We start from the raw sequence: 27,300 nt of genomic DNA on the forward strand, positions 1-27,300 counted from the left end.
TTTTTTTTTTTTCACGATCCTGGAGGAAAGGAATTTGTTAAGCCCTTTCTGTGACTCTGTGATTCGGCATTGGCTTAAACATCTTCCGAGGCTAGTTGTCAATCCAAGTCGTACAGTCTCAAACGCACCAATCTACACGAAAAATAAGTCGGTCCCTGCCCGTCCCGTACTTTCTGGACCTCAAGAAAGCAGATTCTCACAACTGCCGGGCACAATCCTGCACTGTAGGCCCATAGAGCGCCCAAACTGTCCTACGATTCGGGACGTTTTTCGAGCAGTACAACGGGAACCCCAGCAGGACCACTCCGACAGAAACAGCCCGTTCGGAGGCTGCGGCCCAGCCCTGCCCTGGAGGTCGCGGTCCACGTGAGGAAAATGTTGCCATGGAAAGAACCAGTTTCAGAAGCAGTCATTAAACTGCTTCCTTTCAAGCGTGTCTGGTACCTCATGTTTTCCTGACAAGGTCTGACAGTTACAGGATAGCGGGAAAGGGGACACATGTGGCCAAGGCCTGAATTCTAAGAGGAACCAGGCTCTGAAAGTGCTCTGCAAGTGGTCTGCAAGACTGCAAAACACCTGTTGCAGATTTAATAGGAGAAGGGATCTGCTGGAGGAGTCGACTCGGCACTCACTGTGTCATCGTTTGTAAGAGATTTAAATTATGATGCGAATATTTATTGGGAACCTGCGAATGATAACCAACACATGACGGCTAAATCTGGAACACGGACGTGATGGTGTTCTTGTTCTCTTTTTTTCAGAGAACTAGGATGAGATGCCTTCTAGGGCAACAACAAGAGACTCGGAAAGGAAATGTCATCTTTTTCCTGCCTTCGTGTCGCTGTATCTCCACCCTTCATTCTCAGGCCTTAAAAATTCATGACTCATACTTCCCCGTGTTTGAGCAAAGCTGAAAAGCACTTGTCTTTCTGTCCTGATTCTCTCTCCGTCTCAATCCACTCTCTCTATCTCTGTCACACCTTCCAACCCTCCGTCTCACTCTCCTTCTCTCTCTATCGCACTCCTTTTCTACCTAACGCTTCGGCCCCGTTTATCCTTCTCTTGTTTTGATTATGATATTTTTCCCATTCGAGAGTCGTGAGTGCGAGGGTCGCTTGGTGTGAGGCGGAGTGACGCGTGTGTTCGCTGGCAGCCTACCTAGTCTAGTGTGTAACGTGCCAAACAATCGGTGGGGGGGTGTGTGAGGTGGAGTGGGAGAGGGGGGTGGGGGTATGGACGGTGGGCAGCAGAGCTGGAGGAGGTGGGGGTGGGTGGGGGGGGGAGCAGTTGGGATGCCAGACTGGAGCACAGAGGCACCATCTGGCACGGCCCACCAATATTCTCTCGAATCTTCATGGTTGTGCTCTCACCCCTCCCCCGGCTCAGGAAAAAAAATTAAGAGAAAAAAAAACTGGCAAAGACTGGCAAAGCTACTTGCACCCCCCGCCCCTCCTCCAAATCGCCCCTCTCCCAAACACCCCCCCAACCCCCCTTCCCCAACAAACACACACACACCCATCCAAAGCTGAAGATCGAGGTTGGCATTCCGCTCCAACCGGTGCATCGCTCGCCAAGCGCGTCACCTTGCTAGGACTGGCGGATGTCGTTTAGTGGCGTGCAGGCTGGTCGCAAATCTCTCCTGCTTCCACGCAGTCGCTAAATACTCTACAAGGACGAGACGCCTTACCGAGCACCGCAGCGCTTCATTGGGCGCGCTAATAATAACTATGATAGTATTAACAATAATAAAACACCAGTGAAAAACAGCAACAGAATCTTTACGTCTACTTTAAATAGAGCTGCTGGATGGTGGGATCGTCCTAGTTGTCAACTGATATGTTGGCTTACAATGGTGTACAATTGACGCATTGTTTGAGGTCTTTCAGGTGTACTTTACACTACACAAAAGGCCCTGAAAACGATAGGGCTGCAGCCGGCACTGTGGCTGGCACGCTCTGCAGGACTCGCTCTGCGGGACTCGCTCCCTGGCTCTCTCTCGCGCGCTTCACGGGAATCACGAGGTCTTCTTAAGTGGGCACTGAATGCATCGCCGTCTGCCGCCCACCCCGAGCCTGCGGCCGCGCGGAGCTGTCTCGGCACGCCTCCCGGTCACGCGCTGCCTTCCTTATGGAGGTGTATCCGCCGCTAAAACGTCTATTGTCATTCGACCGGATGCAACGAAGCGCACATGGAATATGCGCGCAAGATTGCGTTAATAATTGCGCAATCACGGTAGCGGAGCAGAACAGTCTGTCATGAAATGAGGGATAGGCTATAGCCGTGCGGACTGTCCAGTACTCCTGCTGATTCATTTACATTACTAATCCGAAGTGTTTTCAGAATATTTATCATTCTTTGTGAGTTTCACTAGTAGTCTTAGTTGGTTCATGGCTCCATATTTAATTAATAGATTATGTCTATTAATAGATTATGTCATCTTACAGACTTAGAAATTCTTGATGTAGCCTTCTTCATCCACACAAAAGTCTAGATGCTATTATATCCAGTGTGAAAACACCATCCTTGAAGTGAAAGACGCTGAATAAAACGCTGCCCTCTGAAATGAGCAGCAGGTTTAACGTCACGTGGGTAATATTCAGGCCCAGCGCCACGCCACGCCAAACTAAATGGGAGGTACATTAGGAAACACGCAGCATTTTAATACAGCTTTCATGTTTTCATATCCTCAATTTTCATATCCTCTCCGGAGTTTTCCTCGACGGCTTTGATGTGACGCCTGGAGTCGCAGCCGTGTAAACAAGGCCCTATAAATAGGCGGAAGCGCACTTCCGACACGGTTAGCATCATGTGTTAGCGTGCCAACACAGTGCCGCCAACGCTCTTCCCAGGCCGTGGTGCTACACTTTTAAAAAGGGTGCTGCGTTTCCCCCCTAGGTTCCCAAACACACACACACACACACACACACACACACACAGCTATCCCACCCTACATGAAAAACACAGGCATCAAACTTAAGGAACCAGGAAACAGCAAACAACCCAGTGAGAGGAGATTTAAGAGGAAAGGGAGAGCTGTTTCCATAGCGAGCAGGAGAGAGGCTTCGCTTAAATTAGAGATAGTGGAAGGTAGATGTTTGGGGTTGTGGAAAGACACGGCTACCGCTAAAAGACGATGTAAAACTGCAAAGAGGATGCGTGTGCAGGCGGAGAAAGCAGAGAGAAGTTCGCTGGTGGTCAGCAGGTAGTGAAGAGGCAGAGAGAAAGAATGAAATAGACAAAAAGGAGAAGGAAGAGAGAAACGGCGGCGAGGCCAAGCATGAGTGTCAGCGCGAGTGTCTGCAGTGCCTTCATCAGCACAGTGACTAATCACAGACTCAGCTGAATGGCTTTCACCCTTTGGCTGTTCCTAATTCTGTCTCTCTCACTCTCTGTCTTTGACTATTCCTCTACCTTACCCTGTCTATCCCTCTCTCTGTCCTCCTACTTTACTGTCTATCTGTTTCTCTTTATCACCCCAATCTCCCTCTCTTTATCTCATTTGTCTACCTTACCCCCCCCCCCTCTCTCTCTCCCTTTATCCCTCCACCTTCTTCTCTGCCCCCACCCACCCTGATCTGTTCCTCCAATACTCTCTAACTTGACTGGGATCACTCAGAGTGCACATGGTTTATTTCCATGGTTTATGGCATATATGCATGGCTAATTACGAATAGAGGTAAAAGAATAACAGAAGAACATTCTCCAGAAACCACATTTCCAAAGGACAGTGCCAGAGCTGCCACGAGAGTAAAAACGTCCTCATAATCACCACAGGTTTGGCACCACGTGTCAGTTACATGTACTCCGTCTTCGCTTAACTGGTGCTGTAAATGCCACGTTCGGGATATAGTTACAGTCACCATGTGCAATAGATATATTAGCGTAAATGTTTAAAGTGTGCGATTAGTGTCGTTCTGGTAAATGCTGATCCCACAAAGTTTGATGTATTCTTCCAGTGGCTCCAAAGTCAGCTCTGTGGGAGTGCTGTGGCTAACACAGCACTCAGGAAAGGGGAAGATCAGTCCAAACTGCTCCACACCTCCCCCGAGCCAAAGTCGCCTGGCCACCACAACTCTGCAGCCCTGGTTTCTCTTAGGTTCTGGACTGATGTGCTAAGGGTCAGTGCAGAGTGACACCATTAGCTGCCCCTGCGGTTCCTAGTGCGTCCGTGCGGTCCATGTCTAGGGGAGTTCTGAATGGTCCTGGCCTGAGTAGACTGACCTGAATCTCATTCGACCCAAGGAAATCAAAGATATGTGCTGACTGAGCAGCAGTGCATTCTTGAGACTTGGGAAACCTGTCCTAGGTGGACAGCGAGTAGCACCTTTCAGGCAACTCAACGCTCCTCGACTACTTTCACGCCCACTCCACTACCCGAGACAGAAGTACCCAGGTTAAAGTACATGAGGTTGAATGGCAATTGATACATACATTTAAGCAGTGTTTCTCTTGCAAACCTGAGCTTTCTTCCAGACATCATGGCAACAAAGGACATGGCAATCTTATTACAGGTGACTTCTATTACACCTATACCATTAGGTGGAGGAGAAGAAATAATGAATACAAGAACTAAATATATTCTGAGATCTGCAGCAGCCAACTACAAAGTGTTTGTGAGGGAGAAGCCGAGGTGACAGAGTGATTATTATTATATTTTTTTACTTGACACCAATAAACAGAGGCAGCACCAAAGTGCCACGTCCTCCCACAAAGTGCAGCAAAACAGTTCGTTAAAAAACCACGACACTGAGCTGCTAGCAAAGTGGCAGCTAACCCTGGTGGAGTTCTTTGATATCTCCAATAACGCATGCACACGTGAGAAGATAAGATAGATAGATAGATAGATAGATAGATAGATAGATAGATAGATAGATAGATAGATAGATAGATAGATAGATAGATAGATAGACAGATAGATAGATAGATAGATAGATAGATAGATAGATAGATAGATAGATAGATAGATAGAGTGAAGGCAAGTGGTGCGAGCAGGTATCTTAGTGAATGTGCAGCACACTGAGTTCAACAGTTCAGGTCATCTTGACATACGGCAAAAAGACATTGTCAAAAACTAATTAACACCAAGTCTAATAACAATAAAGATGATGGTGATGATAAAAATAATATAATAAAATTAAGTAGAATACAATAAAATAAAATAATAATATGAACCAATGTGACCACGGGGCACTAATTAGATCTGATCCAGGATCAGCTTCCGTCACATCCTATCTTGGTGTCAACCACTGCACGTGAATCTTCAGAGTTGACCCCAAACAGCAGCTGGGGGTCTAATGAGGCTTTGGCAGCAGTTCAGTGAACAAGAAACAGGCCAGGCTAACAACATAAGCCTACAATGAATGCCAGTAGAACAAAGCTTTTAGGGCAGATGCCTATGACAAACGTTTCTATGGTCTATAATTAACCTCAAAATCTCAAGGAGAAGCTAGTCTATACGTATATGTGCCAACGATGTGGGCATATGTATTGCCTTGAAAAGTTGAAACGAGCATAACGATTTGAGAACGGGCTAAATCGAACGTGCTAATCTCGCGAGACAAAATCAACTGGTTCTAGACCTACAAAATACACGTGAGCAGATATACAGACGTCATAGGTGCCACTGAGAAACATCTCGATTCGTTCAGTGTCAAAATAATAGTTCCAACAATAAAAAATCGAACAGCCCGACAAAACCTGCTGCCCCGACTGGGTCAAATCAAAATGTGACACTGTCCCTGGAACGCTGCACGCGCACGCTTCACGCACGCACGCGCTACCCTTCCTCCGGCAGCGTTCACACGTGTACCGCAGATATGTATTTGAACCCGGCGACATGCTCGGCGCCCCGACATGTATGCATTAGCCTCTGTTGACACTGGTATGCTAAGCAGATGGTTGGATACAGTTGGAGGAGAACCCTTACCTGTTTAGTCATGGAGTCAATTAGCCGGACGTAAAAATCCTGTTCTGTTCTAATGCCTGTAATAGAAAAAATGGTCGTGGGAGAGGGAAAGTGGGAAAGTGAAACCACCGATTTTTTAAGTAATGGTTTTGTAGAAGCTATACTGTAAATAAATCGGATTAAACATAAACATAACGAGTTATTGATAAAAATGAAAGTAATTAAACAAAGATTAAACTATATATATATATATATATATATATATATATATATATATATATATATATATATATATATATATATATATATATATATATATATAATTATATTACTTTCATAATTAAACACATATACACACACAGAAACACACCCGTGCTCAGCTGCATAATATGGCAAAAAGTGATCTCGATATCAAGGTCTGCATTATTTTTAAACCGCAGAGGCGATATTTAATGCTGCATGTCCAGGTCGTTTACACTGAAAACATCCAAACTGATTTTGTTTGCGGAGCGAATGCATTTAAACGTGTACCTATAGAAAAGCGAGCCTGTGTGTTAACAATTGTAAAGAATGTGATATAGATCACTCTGCTTCCTATCAAAAAAGATTGCACAATAATTTCAAATTATTTTAAAAATATTAGGCAGACAGCACACAAAGTCGGAGAATAACGTTTCTGTATGTCACTAGCTCAGCTATATTTACCAGATGTTAAATGCGCGGTTACAAACAGAATGTAACCGGGAAATTGACCACATGATTAGGCCGATGATGGACAGGCTGTCAGTTCGCAACTAATGAGCTCATGATAAATTTAGACCAATTCAGATTCACTCAAGAACAGTGCATTAACGATTTACATCCCATTGTGATAAAACAAGTAGGCAAATTGATTTAAACCCTGAATGAATTATTAATGTATCAAAATGGACCAAAATTAATTTTAGAAAATAAGGACATTACGACGGCTTCATTCTGAATTACTCAAAGACCGTCGCAGTGTGAAGTACTTAATGTTTGTAAGTCAATCATTGATTCATCGTAATTGTTTACAAAGTGCATATTCTATTAAATTATTTTAACGTTGACAAACAGCTAAATCAATGTCAGTCTTCTGGATTAGATTATATGCTCTGACGGCACCTGCTTTCCGGTGTTATTTTTGTCCAATGAAATGCAAATTGGACTTGCTGTAAACTAACCTCGTCCTACGTTGTAAAGTGCACAAACTGGAGGAAGCAAATAGACAGGCCTGTGAAACAGTGTCTTACCGTTGCTGTAGAGAAGTTGTAGTCTGTAATGTATTCCATTGTTCGTCTTTTCTCCAGTGGTCTCCTGGGCATAAATATAACGTTACAAAGGATATCAAAACATATAGTGGTTTACAACAGTGATGAAAATATCATGGTTTAGACAAACACGAGGATTTTTGTCAGACACGCTTCTAAGTCAATCACATGAAACACTATTTACAGCGTGGATGTATTGATGACTTCATAGGCTATAATAATTTTGAAGGTACTTTTGCAGTTCAGAGATCACCGCTGTACTTGCGCGAAACGCTGTGCTACTGCTGCGGTGGTGACAGCCCGTAGAATCAACTCTTTAAATTATTTAAACTATTTAATTAGCTACTTGCACTAGGGATTTTTTCAGTCACGACAGAAATTTCATGCCTTGAATTATAAGAAAACAATCAACAATAATCCTGTTGACAGTGATAAGTAAAATAATATAACAAATATTTTGCTATGAATAATAATAATTATAAAGTAAACACTGTTAAACGACGTCATTGATGTTTGTATATATATATATATATATATATATATATATATATATATATATATATATATATATATATATATATATATATATAATTAATACACACATACATATATGTGTGTGTGTGTGTGTGTGTGTGTGTGTGTGTGTGTGTGTGTGTGTGTGTGTGTAATAATGTTTTATCACATAATTCCACATATGGCCTCAGAAATAGCAGAATTTATGGGTATTATTTTAAAGTGATGTAGATCTTCGGCGTTCTTCATTGGCTATTTTATTGATTCTGTTGTATTAGACATCCACACTATGGGTGAAAACACATTTCCATTCTGCGCGCTTGCAGAATGTTCTTCCAAAATTCTGGAAGCAAAAGTTGAAAATAATATTAGAATTTAAAAGACTCCAGTGCAGTAAACTCACCTTTTCCTTTTCGACAAATCCAACAAAAGAGGTTCTCTCAATTTCCACTGGTTGCCCTTGTCGGTCATAAAGGGCTAAAACGAAGTGAAAGAAGTTGGATTTTCGAAGGTTTGAGGGTGGCTGCTTTTCGAAGTGCGCCCGGGCCAGCCCAACTCCACTGCAGACAGACAGGCAAACAGTACCTCGTGTTAGAACGTCCAAGAAGTGGAGTGGATATAAACTCGGTGTAGCCATTTAACATCACTCTTCTGCGCTTTCAGTCACCACGCGTATGAGACATGTAGACTAACTTTAACTTTTAACAAACCGATGCGAAAACTTATCTCTAATTCAAATACTTAGCACTTACCTACACAATTATTATTATTATAATGATTATTATTATTATTATTATTATTATTATTATTATTAGTGAACTTAACGCTGTGCTGTCAGGAGGAAATTTAGTTGCATTTAACGTTGCAACGAGTGACGTGAAAGACTTTAATGGAAAGGAAACGCGATATTATAAGATCAAGGCGTCGAAAATCCGATAAGAATTTTCCAAAAGTGTGGCTACTGCCACGACCACTCTGGGAGTCACCGCGCCGGGAGGCACCGCCGCTGCCCGGGGCTTACCTCTGGGCGGCCGTGTTCGCATCCAACACCCCGGCACCTTGCATCCATGTCCGGACTGCGTTCATGCCAGCACCTAGGGGCTCCTCTTTCAAAGTACTCCCACTCCGTTGGATGCTCTCCTGAATCCCAAACATGAAAACGCGATGTCTCCCGGTGCCCGTAAGTACGGGTGTGCTCTCAGGTGTCCGCGTCCCGTTCGCTCTGACGAGATGCGCGCGCGAGAGAACGAGCTCGCGCTCTGATGTCCCGGTGACAGCGCGGCGGCGGCGGGATCAAAACACGCGCACAAACAGTTCGGACAAAATCCGAGTGTCACCAAGACGAAAAGGGGGGACGGAGAGGGTTTCGCACAAAACTATATCGAGAAGGAAACGTCGCCGGAGCCTTCCGAGGTGTCTTCTCCGCGGTGGAGGTTTAGCAGGACGAGTTCTTGTGTTAGTTCAAAAAAACAAGAGGGATCGGCGTGCGGGCTGCGCTGTATCAAATGTCATCATCCTCCAAGAAGTTTTCTCGCCTTTGCTTTTCCCCCCTTTTTCCGACACAGATTTTTACTCTGTCAGAAAGATTAAATGATAAAGAAAAGAAAAAATCAAAAGGTGGGGGACTCTTGTCGCTACAGATTCCGATTTTGCCTCTGTTGTTAAAATTGAAGTGATTTGTGTCCCTTCCCAAAGGATTCCTCTTTGACTATCTCGGGGAGCCAAACATGAGCACACTAACCCCAAAGGGTGGAGGGAGGGGCTGCGAGAGGCGGACCGCCTCCGAACAAAGGCGAGACCAGCCTCGGCTCCGCCCACCCACCGCGCCAAACGCCTCATCACATATTCCAGGCCGTCCCTTCTCCACCATCTATCGATTAAAGCCTGTCAGAAGTCACCACACGCCCAAGAAGGAGCGACTGGAGGGAGATGCCAGCAAAAAAACCCCAAAAAAACCTGCAGAATTACGCCCGTCGATTATCGACATCTGCCCATTGCCAACACTTAAAGATAAGCGAAGTTGTTGATATAATAAGTTTAACCATAAGATGAAGGTGGTCCGTGTGTCAACTTCTTCATGATATTATGGGTTTCACTCAGTTAAGCAGGGCAGATCCATTTGATATCCTGGATCTCCAGCCTTGACAAACCCGTGTGCTGCCAATCCATTACTGTAAGGAGTCGCTCCGCTTACATTTAGCTAATTGTGAGGTTTAAATTGGGCTCAGTTTATGAACTCAGCCCTGACTACATTTCTACATACATTCTCAATGAAAGCAATGCAAATAAATTTGTCGTCCGTGTTAGGTGAACTATGGATGTTACCCTAAAACTGGGGCAATAGACATAATTCTTCACATTAGATACCCCCCAGTAAAAAAATCTTTGAATCTACATTTGCATGCAAGTCATATTCAGATTCCGCAATAGTTAAAATATGTACACACGGCAAAGAACGCGCTTGACAACACAAAACAAGACATACAATGTAATATGGCAATGTTTAACAATTACATATTTTATTTAAAATATGTATATGTTAAACATTACATTGTATGTCTTGTTTTGTGTTATTTGTGTACGGATAACCCATTGAAGACAAATTTTAATTAGTAAACAAATTAATAACCAGAAACCTACGCGCTGGACAGCTGGACAGATTTTAATGCCGCAGAACAATATTTACAGTAGTTTACTGGTTTAAAACGCAAGAGGTTTAGAGGTGCAAAGGGTTGTTTTTTCCTTGAGTGAGATTACAGTCAAAATAAATAGAGAAAGCATACGTTGGTAAATTAAACCGCAGACACAGGCAGCAACAGACAGAAAGGTTTGAAATAAGGTGTTACAGTTGACTTCTCAGAAAAAGGCGCTCTCATGTGGATTAGAAATACATTCCGAAGTATGTAACATAGAAAATAGGCATATGCCATGTCTATTTGATACAATTTTTTGTCGGGGAGTTTTAGGCAAAAATGCCTAAACAATTTATGTTTTGCAGATGAGAACAACGAAAGTGGAAAATATGAATGATTTCCGAGTGATTACAGTGTCCAACTCAGCCAGAACGTTAAATTATGTAATACTAATAGCTAGATGAATTGCTGTACTTTACTGTCTTTTAGAGAGTTGTATAAATGTGTGCACCCCAAGGTATAAATGTTGGAGGCTATTAGTTTTAATTAAGAATCGCCTTTGCTAAAACATCAGTTATAGGCTATAAGGAATCAGGATGTCAATATGTAGCCTGTACAGACCTTCTAACAGTAAATTACATTTTTTAATTTATAGAAAAAAAGCCTAATGTTTAATATGAGACGTTTGAACATTCTTCGTATCGTAGCTTCATTGTTTTAATATTATATAAATACATTTAAAATAATTGATGGTTTTCGCAGTAGAAACTAGTATCATAAGTGTGCAATGACAGCCCCTCAGTTCTCACTGATATAGTGCCATGCATATGCGCAAAACTAATCAACGTCAAACGAGGTTATACAGTTTCAGACTAACGCACGCGGGCAGACGGCATAAAGCATCACTCATGTAGCCAATCGGTTTTTCCAAGCGGTTGCAGTGAATGACAGAGGCGCAGGCGCGTGCACCGTCCCCTTGGGTAAGTCCTCTATATTTATAGGCCGCGTTCCCTCTTACTCCTCACTCTGAGAGAAACTATAAAAGGACCATACAATTCAATTACCATGGTTACCCCCCTCCACACACACACACACACACAACAAAATATTAACTCCTTAGCTATGTACATTGGAAGACAATGCAACCTGTGATTAAAACGGAATGAAAAGTGGTTAAGTCCAATGTCCTCAGAAAAGCCAGCTCATCCTATTGCTTAGGCCAGGCTACGAAGAGCTCAAACGAAAAGAACATTTAAACATATTATTATTTTAGCGCGCCCATTGCTGGTAGGCCATACATACAGTTCCTTTCCACACAGCAGCTAACAGAAACAAATGTTTGGTGTGTCTTAAAGAAATAAACACATGTATTATTATTATTATTATTATTATTATTATTATTAATGCATAGGCTGTATGAGTAGCCCACCACACTCTACCGTTAGACTTGCTTCTGAAATATTTCACATGTAAAGCAAACAAAAATGTGAACTAATTTATGATTTTGTTTCCGAGCATGTATGAAACATAACCTTGTCATCACATTGCACTGTGAAGAATACATTTCAGGTGTGCTAAAGGACTAACTGGGTCTGCATAATACAGAAGTCACCAAGTGCACAAATAATAAATAAAATTCAAAAATTCTCCTAAATTATTAACATCGACTGCGCGTGCATCTCTAGTGCATTTTCTTGCCGAGAACGTAAGGCCCGAAAGGTAAAAGAATAGGGTACATTTGGCGGTATTCCTTTTTTATGAATAATCTACTGACTGGTGAGAGATTGAAGCTTTGAAATCGAGACATCGAAGTGGCGCTCAACACGAGGAGGTTCAACATACAGAGGTGATCAGTTATTAAATGCAACATCGCCATCGTGCGGTTGAAATTAAAACTACCTAGCTCTACATAGCAATAAACCTTTTTAAATCCAAAATCTAAGGCACCTGCTACACGGAAAGAGGAGAGGAAATGAATTTGTATTAAATTTAAAAGAATATGTAAAAGATTTACTGAATATTTCTGAATAAGACAGTTGCCCTGCATGAGGTTTTGTATAAGGAGGCATGTTCAATATTCCACTGCATCCTCTACTTTTTCCTCCAACGTCACACGCTCATCAGATTCAGTATGTCCTGAAGTAAACGCGTCAGATATAACCAAATAGCTCATTTTCATATACAATGTAATTTTCCATAAGCAACCACGAAACTGCTTTTCAGAGCTCTGATCTTATTGCTTAGGGCAGACCACACCTTTAATAGTGATGTAAAAGAATGAGTGACAGAGGACAAAGAGGAGATGGTAGGACTTGACATGAAAGCGACGTGAAGCTATAGGGCAGGAGGTACACTGAGGAGTTCCAGTCTTCATTACTCCATTATTTCCACCTTTGTTTAAATGCTGCCGAGTGCATTGAACTGGGGGTCGTTTACAGGAACACAACCTGATGGACGTGTGCTGGTCAGCAGCATGCTCTTTTAACGAATTGTTAAAACATGTGACTGAGTGAATTGCAAAGTCCAGGATGTGCATTGGATCTGAACAAACATCCTTTGCCTTGTACCTGATGGGGTCTTCAATCCATGAAGGGCCCTCAGGACAAGTACCTGATGGTGATTATGAAAGAGAATTGTTTTGAAGACATGTCGGCTCCAGGCTTTGTAACAAAGCTCAGAGAATGCTGGTAAATGACAATACTAGACACGTCAACTCCTACGTACCTACAGTGGCTTCATTGGAAACCTCACAGTCATCAAAGATGCAAGAGTGCAAATGTACAAAGAGTCTCAGATTAGCAGTAAACTTTATTTTTGACATTCAGCATTGTAAAACACTACTGTGGGGGAGTGGTAATCCCAAGAAGCCTGTTTCTCATTCTTAGTAAAGAACATAGAGGCTAATGAATCATAAAACTGGCTCGAAAGAATTCATCCCCAAACAGCCTACTTCCAGTTTTCTGTTGTTGGAAATATATGAATAAAAAAAAAAAAAAAAGAAATTCACAAACTACCTACTTTTTGCATTTCCTTCAAAAAAGTGCAAAACTAAGACATCACAAATAGTTGCAATGGGCGCCATGTTTAATCATACACTGGTATATGTATTCATTTACATATCCGCCATTGTCAACACCCCTCACCTAATACTGTCAAGAATGACAAAGACGCCTTAGATCGCAGCAGCTCCATTCAACTCCGTGTCTTTGGGCTCAATCCCACTTCTACCTATAGAGGGCACCAAAGTGTTCTCATAAGCCAAAGGCCACATCATAATTGACGCTGCTGCTTGAACACTGCTCGGCATATCAAAACGTGGTTTGAGAAAGAAAAAAAATAGTCATATAAATGGAACATATATATGTATACATTTACACAGGGCTTTACTTCCATCACACCTCCCCGATTTCATGCTGGGTGCAATTGCGTTGCTATAATCAGTGCAAAAGCAGGCGACAGAGATAGCTGGATGTGTAAATGCAGCCCCATCATGCCGAGATAGTGGGTGTTAAGTCTAACTCTGCTCCAGGCACCTGTTTTAAAGCCTCAATCTTTTTGCCTCAGACTGAAGCACTCGGATATAAAGGCCTGTAAGGGGAAGCATCCGTCATGTCTTGTCTTTTTTTGGTAATCCAGGACGCTACTGAAATGGCAGAACTCATCTTTTAGTAGATCGGTGGAGGGATTCTTGATTTTTAATGCAATGTTTGACTGATTGTCTACCATCAATGCAAGTTTCTTAAAAAATAAAATGAAGAATAAACTTATGTAACCACATTTATGCCAGGCAAAAAAAAAAAAAAAAAAAAAAAGAGAAAGAAAAAATGTTGAGGGGACGGGGTGGAGGGGGGGCTGAGCAAAAAAGATTCCAGTTCAGCCTCCCAAAATAAAGAACTAAATCAAGATCTAGAACAGCTCCTCCTACTTCCCCACAATAATTCTGCCATATGAGCAATAAAGAATCGAGCATGAATGTATATTTTTAAAAAGATGTGATTATGCAGACACGAGAAGCTGAAAGTTCCTCACAGTCGGCAGGAAAGACTCCGGCCTGACTCACAGCCGCTAGAGTAACACTGAGGCTTCTCCAAGACTACCCAGAAGCCCTCACTGCTGGAGGAATGAAATGGACGAACTCGTGCGGTGTTTGTGGAAGGGAGGTGCAGGTTTTGATAGCAAAGAGAGTGGAAACGAAAGCTGGCGTGTGTGTTACGACTGACTGGATTCTGTGTTAGTACTGGACCTCTAAAAAAAACTATAGAAACAATTATTACAAATCTCCATTACCAAGTGTTTGGACACACCAGAATGTGCTACAATCACGTGATGGGAAGAAAGCGCAGTGGAGTGGAAACCTTAATTAGTATGTTGTGAAACGCAACAATCCTCAACTCTGGTTTAGAACATTCAGGAAATTACTTTGACTCATCGGTAGTGCAACAGAAAATTCAGGACCACTTAAACACTTTGTTGCTCACAGAAGTAAATGGTGTACCCTTAAAAAAAGAAAAGAATAAGAAAAATTCACATAAAAACCACTATTAAGTGGTATTAAATCTTAGTTTTGGGTCAAAATGGCATATTAAAAATGTGCTTGCTGTCATCACACGTGCGATTGAACTCAAAACTATGAAGCAGTAATTCTCCGGCAGACCTGCAGGTGAACGGGTCTACGACAGCTGGGACGTGGCTGTGATGCGGGTCACATAGACGGGGAGGAGAGTGAGGCTGCGTGCGTGTGACCAGTTTGACCGTGAACCTCCAGTACGAGCGCAAACCCCAGTACTGGCAGCATTACAGAGGGACTGCCCACAGTCACCACTGAGCACAGCTCTGCTTAGGAGGAAGGAGGGCTTCAATCAGAGCCTGGAGCGTCTTGATGATCTGGGCTTCCAACAGGGCCTTCTCTGTTTTCTTCACCCACTGGTAAATCACATTCATCGGGTTCTTCTGGAGCTTTCTCCCCTGGCTGTCCTTCAAGCTCTGGCTCAGACGAGCTCCGAGGACTGGATTGGCTCTCGTCATCCGGGGCGTTGTCAGCTTGGGCGCCCTCCTCTGGGTCCGGCTCCCTTTGCGCGTCTCCCAGTTCCGCCTCCGGGAGGTTCTGATTGGCCGGCGGGGCATCGGGGGTGGGCGGAGCGGCAGCGTTGCTGGGTTGCGACTGGCTCTTGAGCTGGCCGTGGCAGAGGGGGCAGGTCTCCTGCACGTAGAGCCACTTCTTTAGGCAGGCGGCGTGGAAGAAGTGACCGCAGGGCGTGATGACCGCCGACTTCATGTCCTGCACACACGGAAACAGGGAGTTGGTGAACAACGGGACGAACTTGACTAACCTGTAAACACACACACACACACACACACACACACACACATGGAGGGGGGGGGGGGGGGGGGGGCCTGCCTGGTAGCAGATGGCGCAGATGTCGTTGTGCAGCTGCAGCTGCTGGGCGGAGGCGGTGGGCAGGCTCTGGATCTTGTGCACGGCGTCTCGGCGTAGCAGGAAGCTCTGCCAGCCCAGCTGGGCGCGCAGCCACACGTTGTAGTAGGCGTGCGCCAGGATGATGGTGGAGCCCATCACCGTCCACTCGCCGAAGAGCGTCTCCGACACGCCGTAGGCCACCACGCACAGCGCCACCATGAACTCCAGCAGGCGGTAGGTGCCGTTGACGTAGTAGATCACCTCGTCCATGTTCTCCACCGGAGCCTTGCGCAGCTCCTCCACCATGAAGAGCACGTATATCAGAAGCGTGCCCAGGACCTGCGGGGAGGGCGGAGCAGGTGCGTGAGAGCAAGGTGCACTCTGGGTAAAAGGGAACGCCCATCAGAGGTGTTCGTGATTGGCCCGAGCTACTGAACTGTTAAAAACTCATCTGGAGTTGTACTGATATATTCTAACTTTTGCGTAAGGACTGTGTGTGTGTGTGTTTGACCTCTCACCTGCAGCGAGGTCAGAATGCTGGACGAGATGATGATGAGGAGCCAGAAGTCCATGTGGAAGAACTGGCAGATCATGTAGGCCATGTAGGCGGGGAAGACCAGCAGGAACAAACACAGGCTGACCGCTCGGAAGTGTTTCCACAGACTCCTACAACACAGGAGGAACGCACTGATTCAAACGCCCTTGATCTGATCAGAGCGAGACGTTCCCCTTGGGCCAAGGTCGTCTGTAGCTCTCTGTGTGTTTGCGACTGCCCCGGCGTGCAGGGCTACTGATCTAAGGGAGTGTACAAGGGGGTCCTACTTGTCCCTGGACGCCCCCAGTGCCAGCACTATGGGGTCGGCGATCTCCAGCATGGACTGCAGGATGGAGGCCACCACGATGAAGAGGATGATGCTGAGGAGGAAGGCCCGGTGGATGACCTGCAGCTCGATCAGGCCCGTCTGCACGGAGAGGATGAGCAGGGTGATGCCCTCCGTCATTCCCCTGACAGGAGAGGAGAGGGGGAGAGAAACTCAGCAACATACAATGAAGGAACATCTCCACACAGAACGGGTGTGTGAGGGCCCGGCAGAACTCTCCTCAGACGTCTAATTCTGGGCACTTTACGTCCAACTCTGGGCTTGCTGTGTAACTCTGGGCTAGTTTGGAGCAGGGGAGGCGCACCTGTGCATGGTGTTGTCATTCATGAAGGCCCTGTAGCCTTGTAGGTAGAACTTGCAGAGAGTGAGGACGCCCAGCGCCACGAACGACACCGTGAAGACCAGCCCCAACAGTGAGTAAGGAGTACAACAGCACTCGGCAATGCTGCAGACACACACACACACACACACACACACACACACACACACACACACACACACACACACACACACACACACGTTAACAACCCAACGCTGCATCACTGCTGCTGATGTCTTTAGGGCGCGTGCGGCCGGCGCCCCCCACCTGGTGAGGAAGAGGAAGAGCAGCCTCTCGCGTGAGGGTGGCTGGTCGCGGGTGCTGAAGTAGGTGTAGATCTGCAGGGCGAACAGCACCAGCCAGAAGCACATGAAGAGCACGGGCAGAACCAGCTGGTTCCACAGAGACATGGCCAGAGCCAGCAGCCCATACACCTCCACCACCTGTGGGGCACACGGGGGCAGGAATGAGGGGGCGACAGAACGCAGGCTTCTCGTCGTCAGATGCCAGAACCGTCTGCACAGATCCCTCCAGATGGTGCCCGCTAAAGCTTCGGTTAACTCAACAGAAAGACGAGCCGGGGTAACACGGGTCTGTACGTGGCGTACCTGTGCGAGCTCTCTGTATGCCGTCTTGGCCAGGTTGTAGGGCACCAGTAGGTTGGAGGCCAGGAAGTAGAGCACCTCCAGGCCAGTGAAGATCATGGCGAAGCGGTTGATGAACACGATGGTCTCCAGGGGGACGAGGCACAGCCTGGCCACCAGGGGGAGCAGGTGAGCGGAGAACAGCCAAATCTGCTTGGTCTGCATAACGCATGAGCAAAGTGTACAGACCACCAGCTGACCTGGAGAGGGGACAAACACACACACACACACACACACACACACACACACACACACACACACACACACACACACACACACACACACACACACACACACACACACACACACACACACACACACACACACACACACACACACACACACACACACAAATGCCCAATGTTTTTCCATTTCTTCTACTTTTCCAGCTATGGAAATATTATAATAATGATTTAACACAAGTCAAACACACTCCACTAAGCCAGCCCTGTACTGTATAATCAAGGCCCAGTCATTTTCCATTAGTGCACTCATCATGAAACACTAGTGTAAAGTCTCTCTTGGTTTTCTGTGGCAAGCTGCTTCTTTACAAAAGGACACGATAACAAAACCATTTACCCACCAGGAAGAGAGAGACATGGTAAAGCGGAGAGACTCCTGTTATGAGAGAAAACGCCAAACCCCCATTCACACACATCATCTCAATAACAGGAACATGAGCTTTGAGGTCTTTCAGGCCAGAGTTCTGCATGTAATAAGCAGATGTGAGATTCACTAGACTGGACCGAGCCAACAGAGATCACATGACGAACGGTTAATCGGTCCCTGAGAACAGGAGTATCAAAAGGTTCATTTCCTGGGAAAGTTTGCAGCCAGAATAGCACGTAATTTATGGTTAGCCCCTCTCAATAAATTCAGCACGCTGGGAAGAATTCACTTCTGCATTCGTTATCATTTCGATCTGGGTTATGCCTTCGGTCGGCCTTCTATGTTAATGCGACGGCATTGCAGTTTTTCTTCAAACCTCCCAGCCCTCAATATGAGAAGGAGAAATACACGGCCCTGTTCTACGCTCCACGCCGCTCGCCCCACACTGGCCTCTTGTTCCAATAAACTAATAAAATAGCGGGCGTGACTCTGGCCAGCCCGGGGGCTCAACCGAACAGCCGTGGGGCTGCTGCTCCTAACCGGATTGCCACAAACTCCTACACGTGAGCGGGAGAAACACGCCCACTTCCCAGAAGTCCCGGGTGCGTGCTTTCTGTTAAGAAGGCATGGAAGTTGACTGATAGGACCTAGTTTTTTTTTTTTTTTGTGGGGCTTCAGGGGTGAGCTTTTTTTTCAGCCAGCAGTAAGAAGTGAGTTTCAGTCACTTGATCCCTGTTGCTCTGTGGCCCCGCCCTGCTGAACGGCAGAAGCCTGAATACGTGAGCGCAGCAAAGGCTGCTCAGAGGGCCGTGATAATACGGACTGTGGGAACGCTGAAACCGCGTGACTGTGAGCTCTCTGTTTAGGGACGCCGTCTGGGTGGTGGGCAGGGCTTACCGAGGAGTGTTGGTGGTGTGAGTAAGAGTGGGAGGGGGTTGCTGGGGGGGAGACAGTGCTGAGTGGGCGGGGCTTACTGAGGAGGGTGGTGGTGTGAGTAAGAATGGGCGGGGCTTACCAAGGAGGGCTGTGGTGAAGCGGTTCGTGGAGAGTGGGTCCAGGTAGAGGGGTCCTTCGTAGCCAGAGTCCAGCTCACTACGAACATAATCCCTGTTGTGGAGGATAAATTAATGACATTAACTCTAGGACTCAGAGGCAGAAATGAATTAAATACACGTGGGCCGGGGTGTGTGTGCGAGTGTGTGAGGGGCGTTTCCACACCTGGAGAGCTGGTGACCAGCGAAGAGCAGCAGGGCGGTGAGCACGTACAGGTACAGGCGGACCAGGTGTTGTCGCGGCAACGTCAGCAGCACCAGGCTCAGGATGTAACCTGAGGAGAGAGACGACAAACTCATACACGTTGGCCAACCTAGCAGGGGCGGGGTTAGACTTAGCCCCGCCCAACCCATTTATGAAGCGGTCCTCAAAGGTTAGCGCTGGTGTTTAACTTTATAAAAGTGTTTATTAAATAAATAAACTCTCACTGAAATCCAGAAAGCATAGTCTTGAGATAACGGACCGTAACTGAGGATTATTACCTGAAAAGACTTAATCTATGTTATACAAGGATTACGTGCATAATGTTTTAGACCAAGAGCAGAGTGAATCCAGCAGCCCAAACCAACCCTGAATGCTAAGGAGGGCAAGGCGGAACTGAGAAGTGAAGCCGGCCAACACTTATGTCATGAGATGTTTATTCAAACAAACAGGTTTAAGGATATAATCCTGCCTACAGCAAATGACTATTTCCCCCCACAGGCCGAGCCAGCAGGACACCTAAAGTGTCTCGCTGCACCTCCGCTGCAGGGGTCCATAAATCTGTGACTGGAGATGGTGAGGATTTATGTTAGTTTAATATGAAGGCTTTGCCTACGTTTTTTTTTTTTTTATCGCTGTGGAAAGTCCGGTGGCGTTGAGAAAGCTGCGTCAGCGTGAGAAACCTGGCCAAATCTGAAGGAGACTAAGGCCAACTGAGACTGAAGTATCCTGTGGACAGCCTGAAATGCACCAGCAAAAGAACTTCCAGCGAGACAACTGAAAGCAGTCGGGTGTGAGAGTCCGGGATAAAAGACAGAAATGAACTGAGACCGGTTTGAGACAGCTAGACCTGCTTTTTTGCCTTGGGAATTGGTATTCATGAAACTCAAAATGGTCTGGCCGTTTTTTTTTTTTACCTACAAGACCGGAATATAATCGAAAGTAGTGATTCAGCTCTGGTAAATGATCAAGTCCAAGTAGGCGTCTTTAGGTTGAAAAAGTTGAAATGCGTTTAAATGCATGCGGGGTCATAAGTAAAAGGAGACAAGCGTCTAAATGTTAGGAGTGTATTTCACCCCGCTGACTGCTGCTGAGCTCAGGGAAACCCTGGTGCCAATATCCCGGGCACTTGAATGACAATTTAATCAGGGGATCCTGCTGCTCCGTGACCTGCAGTGAGGGGCTGGTTGTGGTCGTGCTTCTACAGACCACCAGCATGTTATTTCAGCGTCTGATGACCGAGCCTGGTGTGTACACTGGCATATGGACTGCAAGGGTTGTGCAATATTATGTTTTTTAGCTCTACCGCAGTATTGGCTTTGGCAACGTTGATATTGCAAAAGGCTGCAATATGCAAATGACCCATTAGTCAAATCACAATTTCAGCCATTCAAGAGGAGGATTGTGGAGGCGTCGATCTGCGTCACGGTGCTCACATGAGGCAACGATCATGGACGGAGTAAAACGTTCTGATCTTTAACCATGTGAGGTCATCGCTTTGTCTGGGTTTCAACATGCCCGGTTCCTCATATAACCATCACAACATGCATTGTTCAAAGTCTCGCTTTGAGTAGCAATTAGTTCCATTTGGGAAGATACTTTTTGTTTCTCAAATATCTCAGTATGCACCTCAAAACCTGATGTACTGCAATTTCGCAAAGTGAGCAAATATTTGTCCTCCATCCCTGAAGGTAATCCCACACCTAGGATCAGGTCAAAAATACACTACAGCTCCATTTACTGTGAAAAGTATTTGCGAATATAATAAGACCTTTTGTACTATTTCTCTTATACAACAAGAGAGAGAGAACAAATGCACAAAAAAGTGCCTTCACCACATCTCTTAATGCACTACAGTTACTCATGTGGAATATCATATTTACAAGCAATACAAAAAGAAAAAAATACATATTGCATATATTTACAATTCAAGAACCATGACAACAATCATTTAAATTAAAAATGAAGTTTAAAAACAATGATTGGGGGTAGAATACATTTTGTATATAGTGAAAAGATATTCGGTCAGAGCAGGATGAGCAACCTGGAGGAGACAGGTTTTCAGTCGTTGGAATGACGATATTTTGACAGTGCGGATCTAAAGCAGACGCGTATCAAAGGACCGAAGGGAACATGTGCAGGAGAGCAGAAAGGTGAGGAGGTATCAGATCCCGCTTGCATTTAAAATCCACAGGAATTATTTTAGATATTTTATGTTCCCCTGGCCTGGTGTGGATGAAACCCCTGGCAGCCGAGGTGTGGAGACACTGCGACTGGACGTACTCCAAGCGTCCCGCTGAGCGGAAGCAGGCGTATGCTAAAAGCGAAGAGCTGAGGATCGATCCCTGGGCATCTCCATGGAAGAAGTAGGAAGGACCAAACCTGTGCGTAACAAAACGAACAAACTGCTATCCATGTCAGACATGTCCGGAACCGTGTAAGTGGAGACGCCAATCAGATCATCCGGCTCCAAACGCATAATATTGTGACAGACCGTGTCACATGCAGCGAAGGCATCTGTAAGAACCAGTAAATTTAGCGGGCCAGAGTCGGCCGCGACCGACAACTCGTTAGTAACCCGAACCGGAGCGGTTTCGATGCTGAGCTCGGCTGCGAAGTCTGGCTGAAAATGTTCCAGTAGGCTGTTCGAAGTTAGATGATCCTTCAACTGGGCGGCTAGTGCGTGCTGGAGCTAGTGGAGAGAAGTATCCTCAGAAGTGGTTCTTCTTCATCAACACTCCCTGGCAGTCTATGCAAACACAAAACTCTTCACCGCAACATTCTCACGTTGAGGCAGTGACGACGCCAACATACCTGAAACTGCAGTAGTAATATGATACTCTTATATTAAAGTTTCGGTATTAAGATTCGTGTACAACTGGTGGGCAATTGCGAGTGTGAGTAGAATGAAATGTAGAATAGCGTTTGACCCATAGGCAGAAGGTGATTACAGTCAGGCAATCAGCCACAGCACTCCCATTCACCTGGTACATTCCTACATGCCAGTGTCCATACTGCTAATTCATTCATATGGAAAATCCATGTTCAGAATCTGTCCTAGTTTACAGCTGTATTTTTTTTAAGAAGGCTCAGAGTGCAACACGTTATGTTATTTGTTATGGGTTACAGTCAGACATGGTAAGACATGTCTTACCGTGCAGGTCAAATCTCATTACTTCATAGTAAACACTGCAATGAAAGTCATAGGGGGGAAAAAAAGAATAAAAGTCTCTCTAGTACATCTATGGATGCACTTTGGTCAGAGGAGCCCAGTAAATAGAGGCGGACTCATGCCATGACCTTCAGTGCCGGGACCTGCCTCAGGCCTCTGGCAGAAGATACGAAGTGCCGCTGCGCAAATTAAAGGTAAAAAACTCAAAAAATTTGTGCTTGCTTCAGTGATTAAAAACAGCTGGGGCTGTGAAACTGGGCAACTCTTCAATACTTTAATTATATTGAGATAACAGCGAGAATGTGCATTTATTGCAGGATTTAATTCTATATTCATTTGTAATTCATGAGCACTATCAGGGAGACTAAAATAACTAGTCTGGATGTCTGAGACTGCGTAACAAAGGGTTTCAAAGCAGAATTATGCAATAAGAACAGGACTTATGACAGGGTCTAATAATTAAAGAACTGTGTGATAATAGCAGCAAATCACGGCTCCACTCAGCAGGGACATCAGTGACTCAAAATCATCATCCAGCCCTGGTCAGCTTTTACACGGAGCGTGCGGGACAAGCTTCATGGCCTCAGAGGGCTGCCCAGACTAGGGCTAACTCAGTGGCTAACTGGAAATGGCCCTGTGGGATGGAGTGATGTGCGGCGGGTTGATGTGCTTGGAGGATGCCGGAGTGTTTACCTCTGAACTATGCTGCCTCGTGGGGATCGAGGTTTCTCTCAGTGGAGAGGGGAGCCTGGCCTCTATACCTCACTGCCAAAAAGATCACTGCCTATCCAGCACCTGCAACCCAGTTTTGGGTTCAAAATGGTCAGTTACAAACACGAGTTCAACAATATGAGGTTATGGCGTGATTTTGTTTGAACCTGCTTGAGAGTTGAATGGATTGACTGAAGAACTGTCTGAACTTGACTCATTAAGACAGGAACACGACAGAAGAGGCAAGACAGCAACGGCAGGAGGAGGAAGGGGCGTTCAATATTGATTCAAACGAATTGCTCTCTAGCCAACAACTTGGCAGGAATCACAGTAATGAGAAAGGAACCCACTTGGACATCACTAATCAAATCCATCTTTTGCAAATGTTCAAATGATGCCCAAGTGTCTCTTAGAAAATGTTCTCGTAGATGATCGTTTCTGATATGACGGTCTGAACTGTGGTCTGGGTGAGACAGACTGGCTTGAGATGACCATCAAAGGACAACTTTCCCAACTTGCAATGCAAAGGCTAGATTTGGAGGGGGACATTGCCACCTCTCGCTACTTCAGAAGGGCGATCAGCATCACCAAGGACTCATCCCACCCCAGCAATCACCTGTTTAACCTGTTACCCTCAGGCAGACGGTACAGGTTGCACAAATCTCACACAAGTAGGCTCAGGGACAGCTTTTACCCTAGAGCCATCACTGCACTAAATTCAACATGTAAATAACAATATGTAAATTCCCAATCCATGTGCAATACAACCCATGTAAGATACTTCCCACGTGCAATATATGTAAAAATAACAATGTAAATAGCTTGTGCAATATCCAACATATCACGTAAGCATTCCACTGAACCAGTTGTATATTTGGATCATTTTATGTCATTGAGTGTATTTATTGTCTGTATTGTGTGTATTTATTGTCCAACAAGCACCTTGGAGTAGAAGCAAATTTCATCGTAATGCAAATTACATTGACAATAAAGGCGATTCTGTTTCTGACATACTGAGATTGTATAGATGGAAATGCGATTCAAGAAATGGCTAAAAAAATACTGGCAAACACCTGATAAGGCTATGTGCAAAAAATAAAATAAAAACAACCGGGATGGATGTTTGACAAACTCTTCATCAGAGAACATGTGAAGCATGTTGCTCAAAAAGACATGCACTACAACTTATGACAGCTGGTTAAAATGAGAAACACTTTGCAGTTCTGTAGGTCACACCATATAAATGGAGACAGAAGATACGAGTCATTCAACCTCAAAGCACTCGTGAACTGTCAGCAAGTCTGTGTGTTTTTTTATTTTTAAACGAAGACACCCACACAACCCACTTAGCAAACATAAAAGTGATGCTTAACAACTGCACAACACAGCAGAGAACTGGCCTTTCACTATTCACTATGTGACTACGTGCATGTGCACATCTTCCTGTCTAGCTTCTGTTTCTGGGAGACTTACCATGGCTTGCTTAAGTGCAGAGAGCACACACACACCCCCACCCACCCACCCACCCACCCACACACACCACCACCCACCCACCCACCCACCCACCCCTCACAGGAGCGCAGCTTCTGAACACACACACTTGGAACCACGCACTACTCTAGGTCTTTCTGCTCGGTGAAGCACCATCTCCACTAGAGAGACCTACACCTGGGGGTTATGGGCCAATACATTTGAACTTTTTCAACGCACTGGAAAATAATCTATTGGGAGAACTTTTTGATGTTCTTCCAACCTGGACAGTAGAACAAATTCAGTCCTTGAGGAGCAAAGATAAAAACTATGAGAAACTTCAAACAAAAAAAAACACACACATACCTGACAAGGCATTTCCATCAAGCTATTATGGCAGGGCATGAGCCAGCAGAGAGACACAAAAACCACTACCGATGTCCACATACATCCAAACTACCTACTATTATCAAAACCTAAGAACAATGTAATTTTTTACCATAATCCTTCACAGCTACTCACCTTTATTCAAGACATTTCACCATGGCCATCAAAACTTTTAACTTATTTAACAAGCCATCAAAGTGCATTACTAAACCTGTTAGTAGCTGAGAGATGCTTGGAGACCAGTCAGCGCTTTAGATATTAAAAGCTAATGGGCAGAGGTCTGTATCTCATGGCTGGCATACTTAAATCTCTGCCAAAGCCTGATAAGAAATGTTTCATAAACATACCTAGGGTTCGCTTCATTTGTGCCTCATTTCTCAGTCCATTTAACCGTGTTTAATGTTCAGTGTGCTTTGATTGCCTTCAAATTCAAAGAACCCACATAAACCAGCCAGACCAACCAAGACATTTGAAAGCAACCCAGCCAGCGAATACCAGCCAGCCATGAGCATCATGGCCCATGGTGAACTCAGGGTAACGTACCCACATAGTGCAGGTAGAGGGCCAGGTACTTGTACTGGAAGAGGGGGTTGTTATTGAGGCTGCTCCTCTGGATCTTCTGGAAGAAGGAGCTGACGTCCCATCGGTACAGCACCTCCAGCAGCATGATGCTGGGCACACGGAGACCCACGTTCAGCACGGCCTCCACCCGCGCCCTCACAGCCATGGCCACAGGGAGCTGCCGTCAATGGCGGATTATGGAGGGAAGACAGACACGGGCAGATTAAATTCTCAACTCAAAAATGTAACTAAGCAGGAAGAGTTGTCTTCATCATTTTAACGGCAGAAACAGATGAGCTTGTACGAGAGAGGAGGACACATCGTTTGGATGGGCCTAAAAGAGTTTTAATTGCGTTAACCCTAGGAAGGGCTTGAATGTTAAAAAGTATTCATGGACACAATCTTGCGAAGAAGAGGTGTGTAGGTCTGAACTATGCACACCACTGGAGCGTACCTTCAGATGGGTCACTGAGATAAGGGGCAAGTCTATGCATGAGCCGTTCCCATATTACAGTATAATGAAAAATAAAGGCTATAACATGCCCCCTAAACTCAGAATTTAACCCTAACCAGGCCTACATAGTGTAACCTAGCTATACCACAACACTCCGGAGTAAAAATAGTTCTGTCCTTGTATGCAAGTGAATTCTCCAGTCGTTTTGCTAAATATAAAACCATACATATTCAAACCAACTAAGCTACCCACACTTCAACTGATAAACCTGTTTTCTTTTTCAGAAAAAAAGCAATGCTTTAAGTTATTAACTCGCCAACCCCCCCAAAGTAACAAAAATGAAATCCAGTTCTCTCTTCTCCTCGGGACAAGGATCTAACAGGTGTTTATCCAAGCGCCATGTCTTTGTTAAACTCGGGTTTAACTTGTCTAACTTAATAAACCAGCCAGCTTATCTCTTGTTAATAATGTGTTTATATCTAGTTGCTTATTAAAACAAAGGAGAACTTTTGACTACAAGTTAAATAACTTGTTAAATAACGCCTCAGCTCTCCAAGGCTGGGTCGAGCCTCAGTTTAATGATGAAGCTGCATAGAGCCACAGTGTTCAAACAGCTAGCCTGTTAGCCTGTTAGCTGTCCGAGCACCTCGCCGTTATCTAACGCAACTGTTATATAATAAATCATACTGTTGTAATAAAACAGGTTAATATAATACGTTAAGTATAGTGAAGGGGTCTGAACTTCTTTTCCGTCTGTGCTCCATCCAAAGCTGAACGCTAGCCACTTAACATTCCCACCACCGCTGTCGTTACGCAGCTAGCGCTGGTTAGCATGTTCGGCTAAAAGCTAGACGTCCCGCTCATCATAAAAAAACGCCCCCTCTACTGACAATATTAATACTCACATGACTTCACTTTATTTAACACTGCTCAGTCCAGTCTTGCTACACTCCTCTGTTCGGATATATAGCATTTTAATTCAGTTATCAGGTCATCGGTCTGACGTGACCAAAGTTTTACCAGGAGGCGACGAGATACGAGGTCCTCACTCACACCATCTGGCAGCCATTACAAGAATGCGT

The 27,300-nt window shown here is 45.0% G+C and overlaps 2 protein-coding genes across 2 annotated transcripts in view; both read right to left on the reverse strand.

The window, feature by feature from the left end:
- Nucleotides 1-9,450, reverse strand: part of ebf1b (EBF transcription factor 1b) — a 97,847-nt gene extending 88,397 nt beyond the window's left edge. Inside the window, 4 exon segments of the mRNA XM_076979658.1 lie at nucleotides 5,927-5,982; nucleotides 7,177-7,240; nucleotides 8,111-8,267; nucleotides 8,729-9,450. Of these exon segments, the coding sequence (XP_076835773.1) occupies nucleotides 5,927-5,982; nucleotides 7,177-7,240; nucleotides 8,111-8,267; nucleotides 8,729-8,862 (411 nt within the window). The 5' untranslated portion in view covers nucleotides 8,863-9,450.
- Nucleotides 9,451-13,130: 3,680 nt separating this feature from the next.
- On the reverse strand, nucleotides 13,131-27,300 carry rnf145b (ring finger protein 145b). The gene is made up of 11 exons (XM_076979714.1): nucleotides 27,124-27,300; nucleotides 25,747-25,942; nucleotides 19,428-19,536; nucleotides 19,225-19,316; nucleotides 17,565-17,800; nucleotides 17,224-17,399; nucleotides 16,942-17,082; nucleotides 16,579-16,761; nucleotides 16,275-16,422; nucleotides 15,739-16,095; nucleotides 13,131-15,618 (listed from the first exon to the last, which is right to left on the reverse strand). Exons 2-11 carry the CDS (start codon nucleotides 25,928-25,930, stop codon nucleotides 15,196-15,198), a joined length of 2,049 nt encoding a protein of 682 aa, XP_076835829.1. The 5' UTR covers nucleotides 25,931-25,942; nucleotides 27,124-27,300; the 3' UTR covers nucleotides 13,131-15,195.

This window comes from Brachyhypopomus gauderio, chromosome 18 (assembly GCF_052324685.1).
Source record: "Brachyhypopomus gauderio isolate BG-103 chromosome 18, BGAUD_0.2, whole genome shotgun sequence".
Taxonomy (NCBI): Eukaryota; Metazoa; Chordata; class Actinopteri; order Gymnotiformes; family Hypopomidae; genus Brachyhypopomus; species Brachyhypopomus gauderio.

Excerpts from the sequence above, each read along its gene's own strand:
- rnf145b (XM_076979714.1), bottom strand. The coding sequence starts at position 25,930 with ATGGCTGTGAGGGCGCGGGTGGAGGCCGTGCTGAACGTGGGTCTCCGT. Across the intron at positions 17,801-19,224 it reads CTTCACCACAGCCCTCCTTG|GTCAGCTGGTGGTCTGTACA; the intron begins GTAAGCCCCGCC and ends TCCCCTCTCCAG. Across the intron at positions 15,619-15,738 it reads TCTGCGCCATCTGCTACCAG|GACATGAAGTCGGCGGTCAT; the intron begins GCAGGCCCCCCC and ends CCGTGTGTGCAG.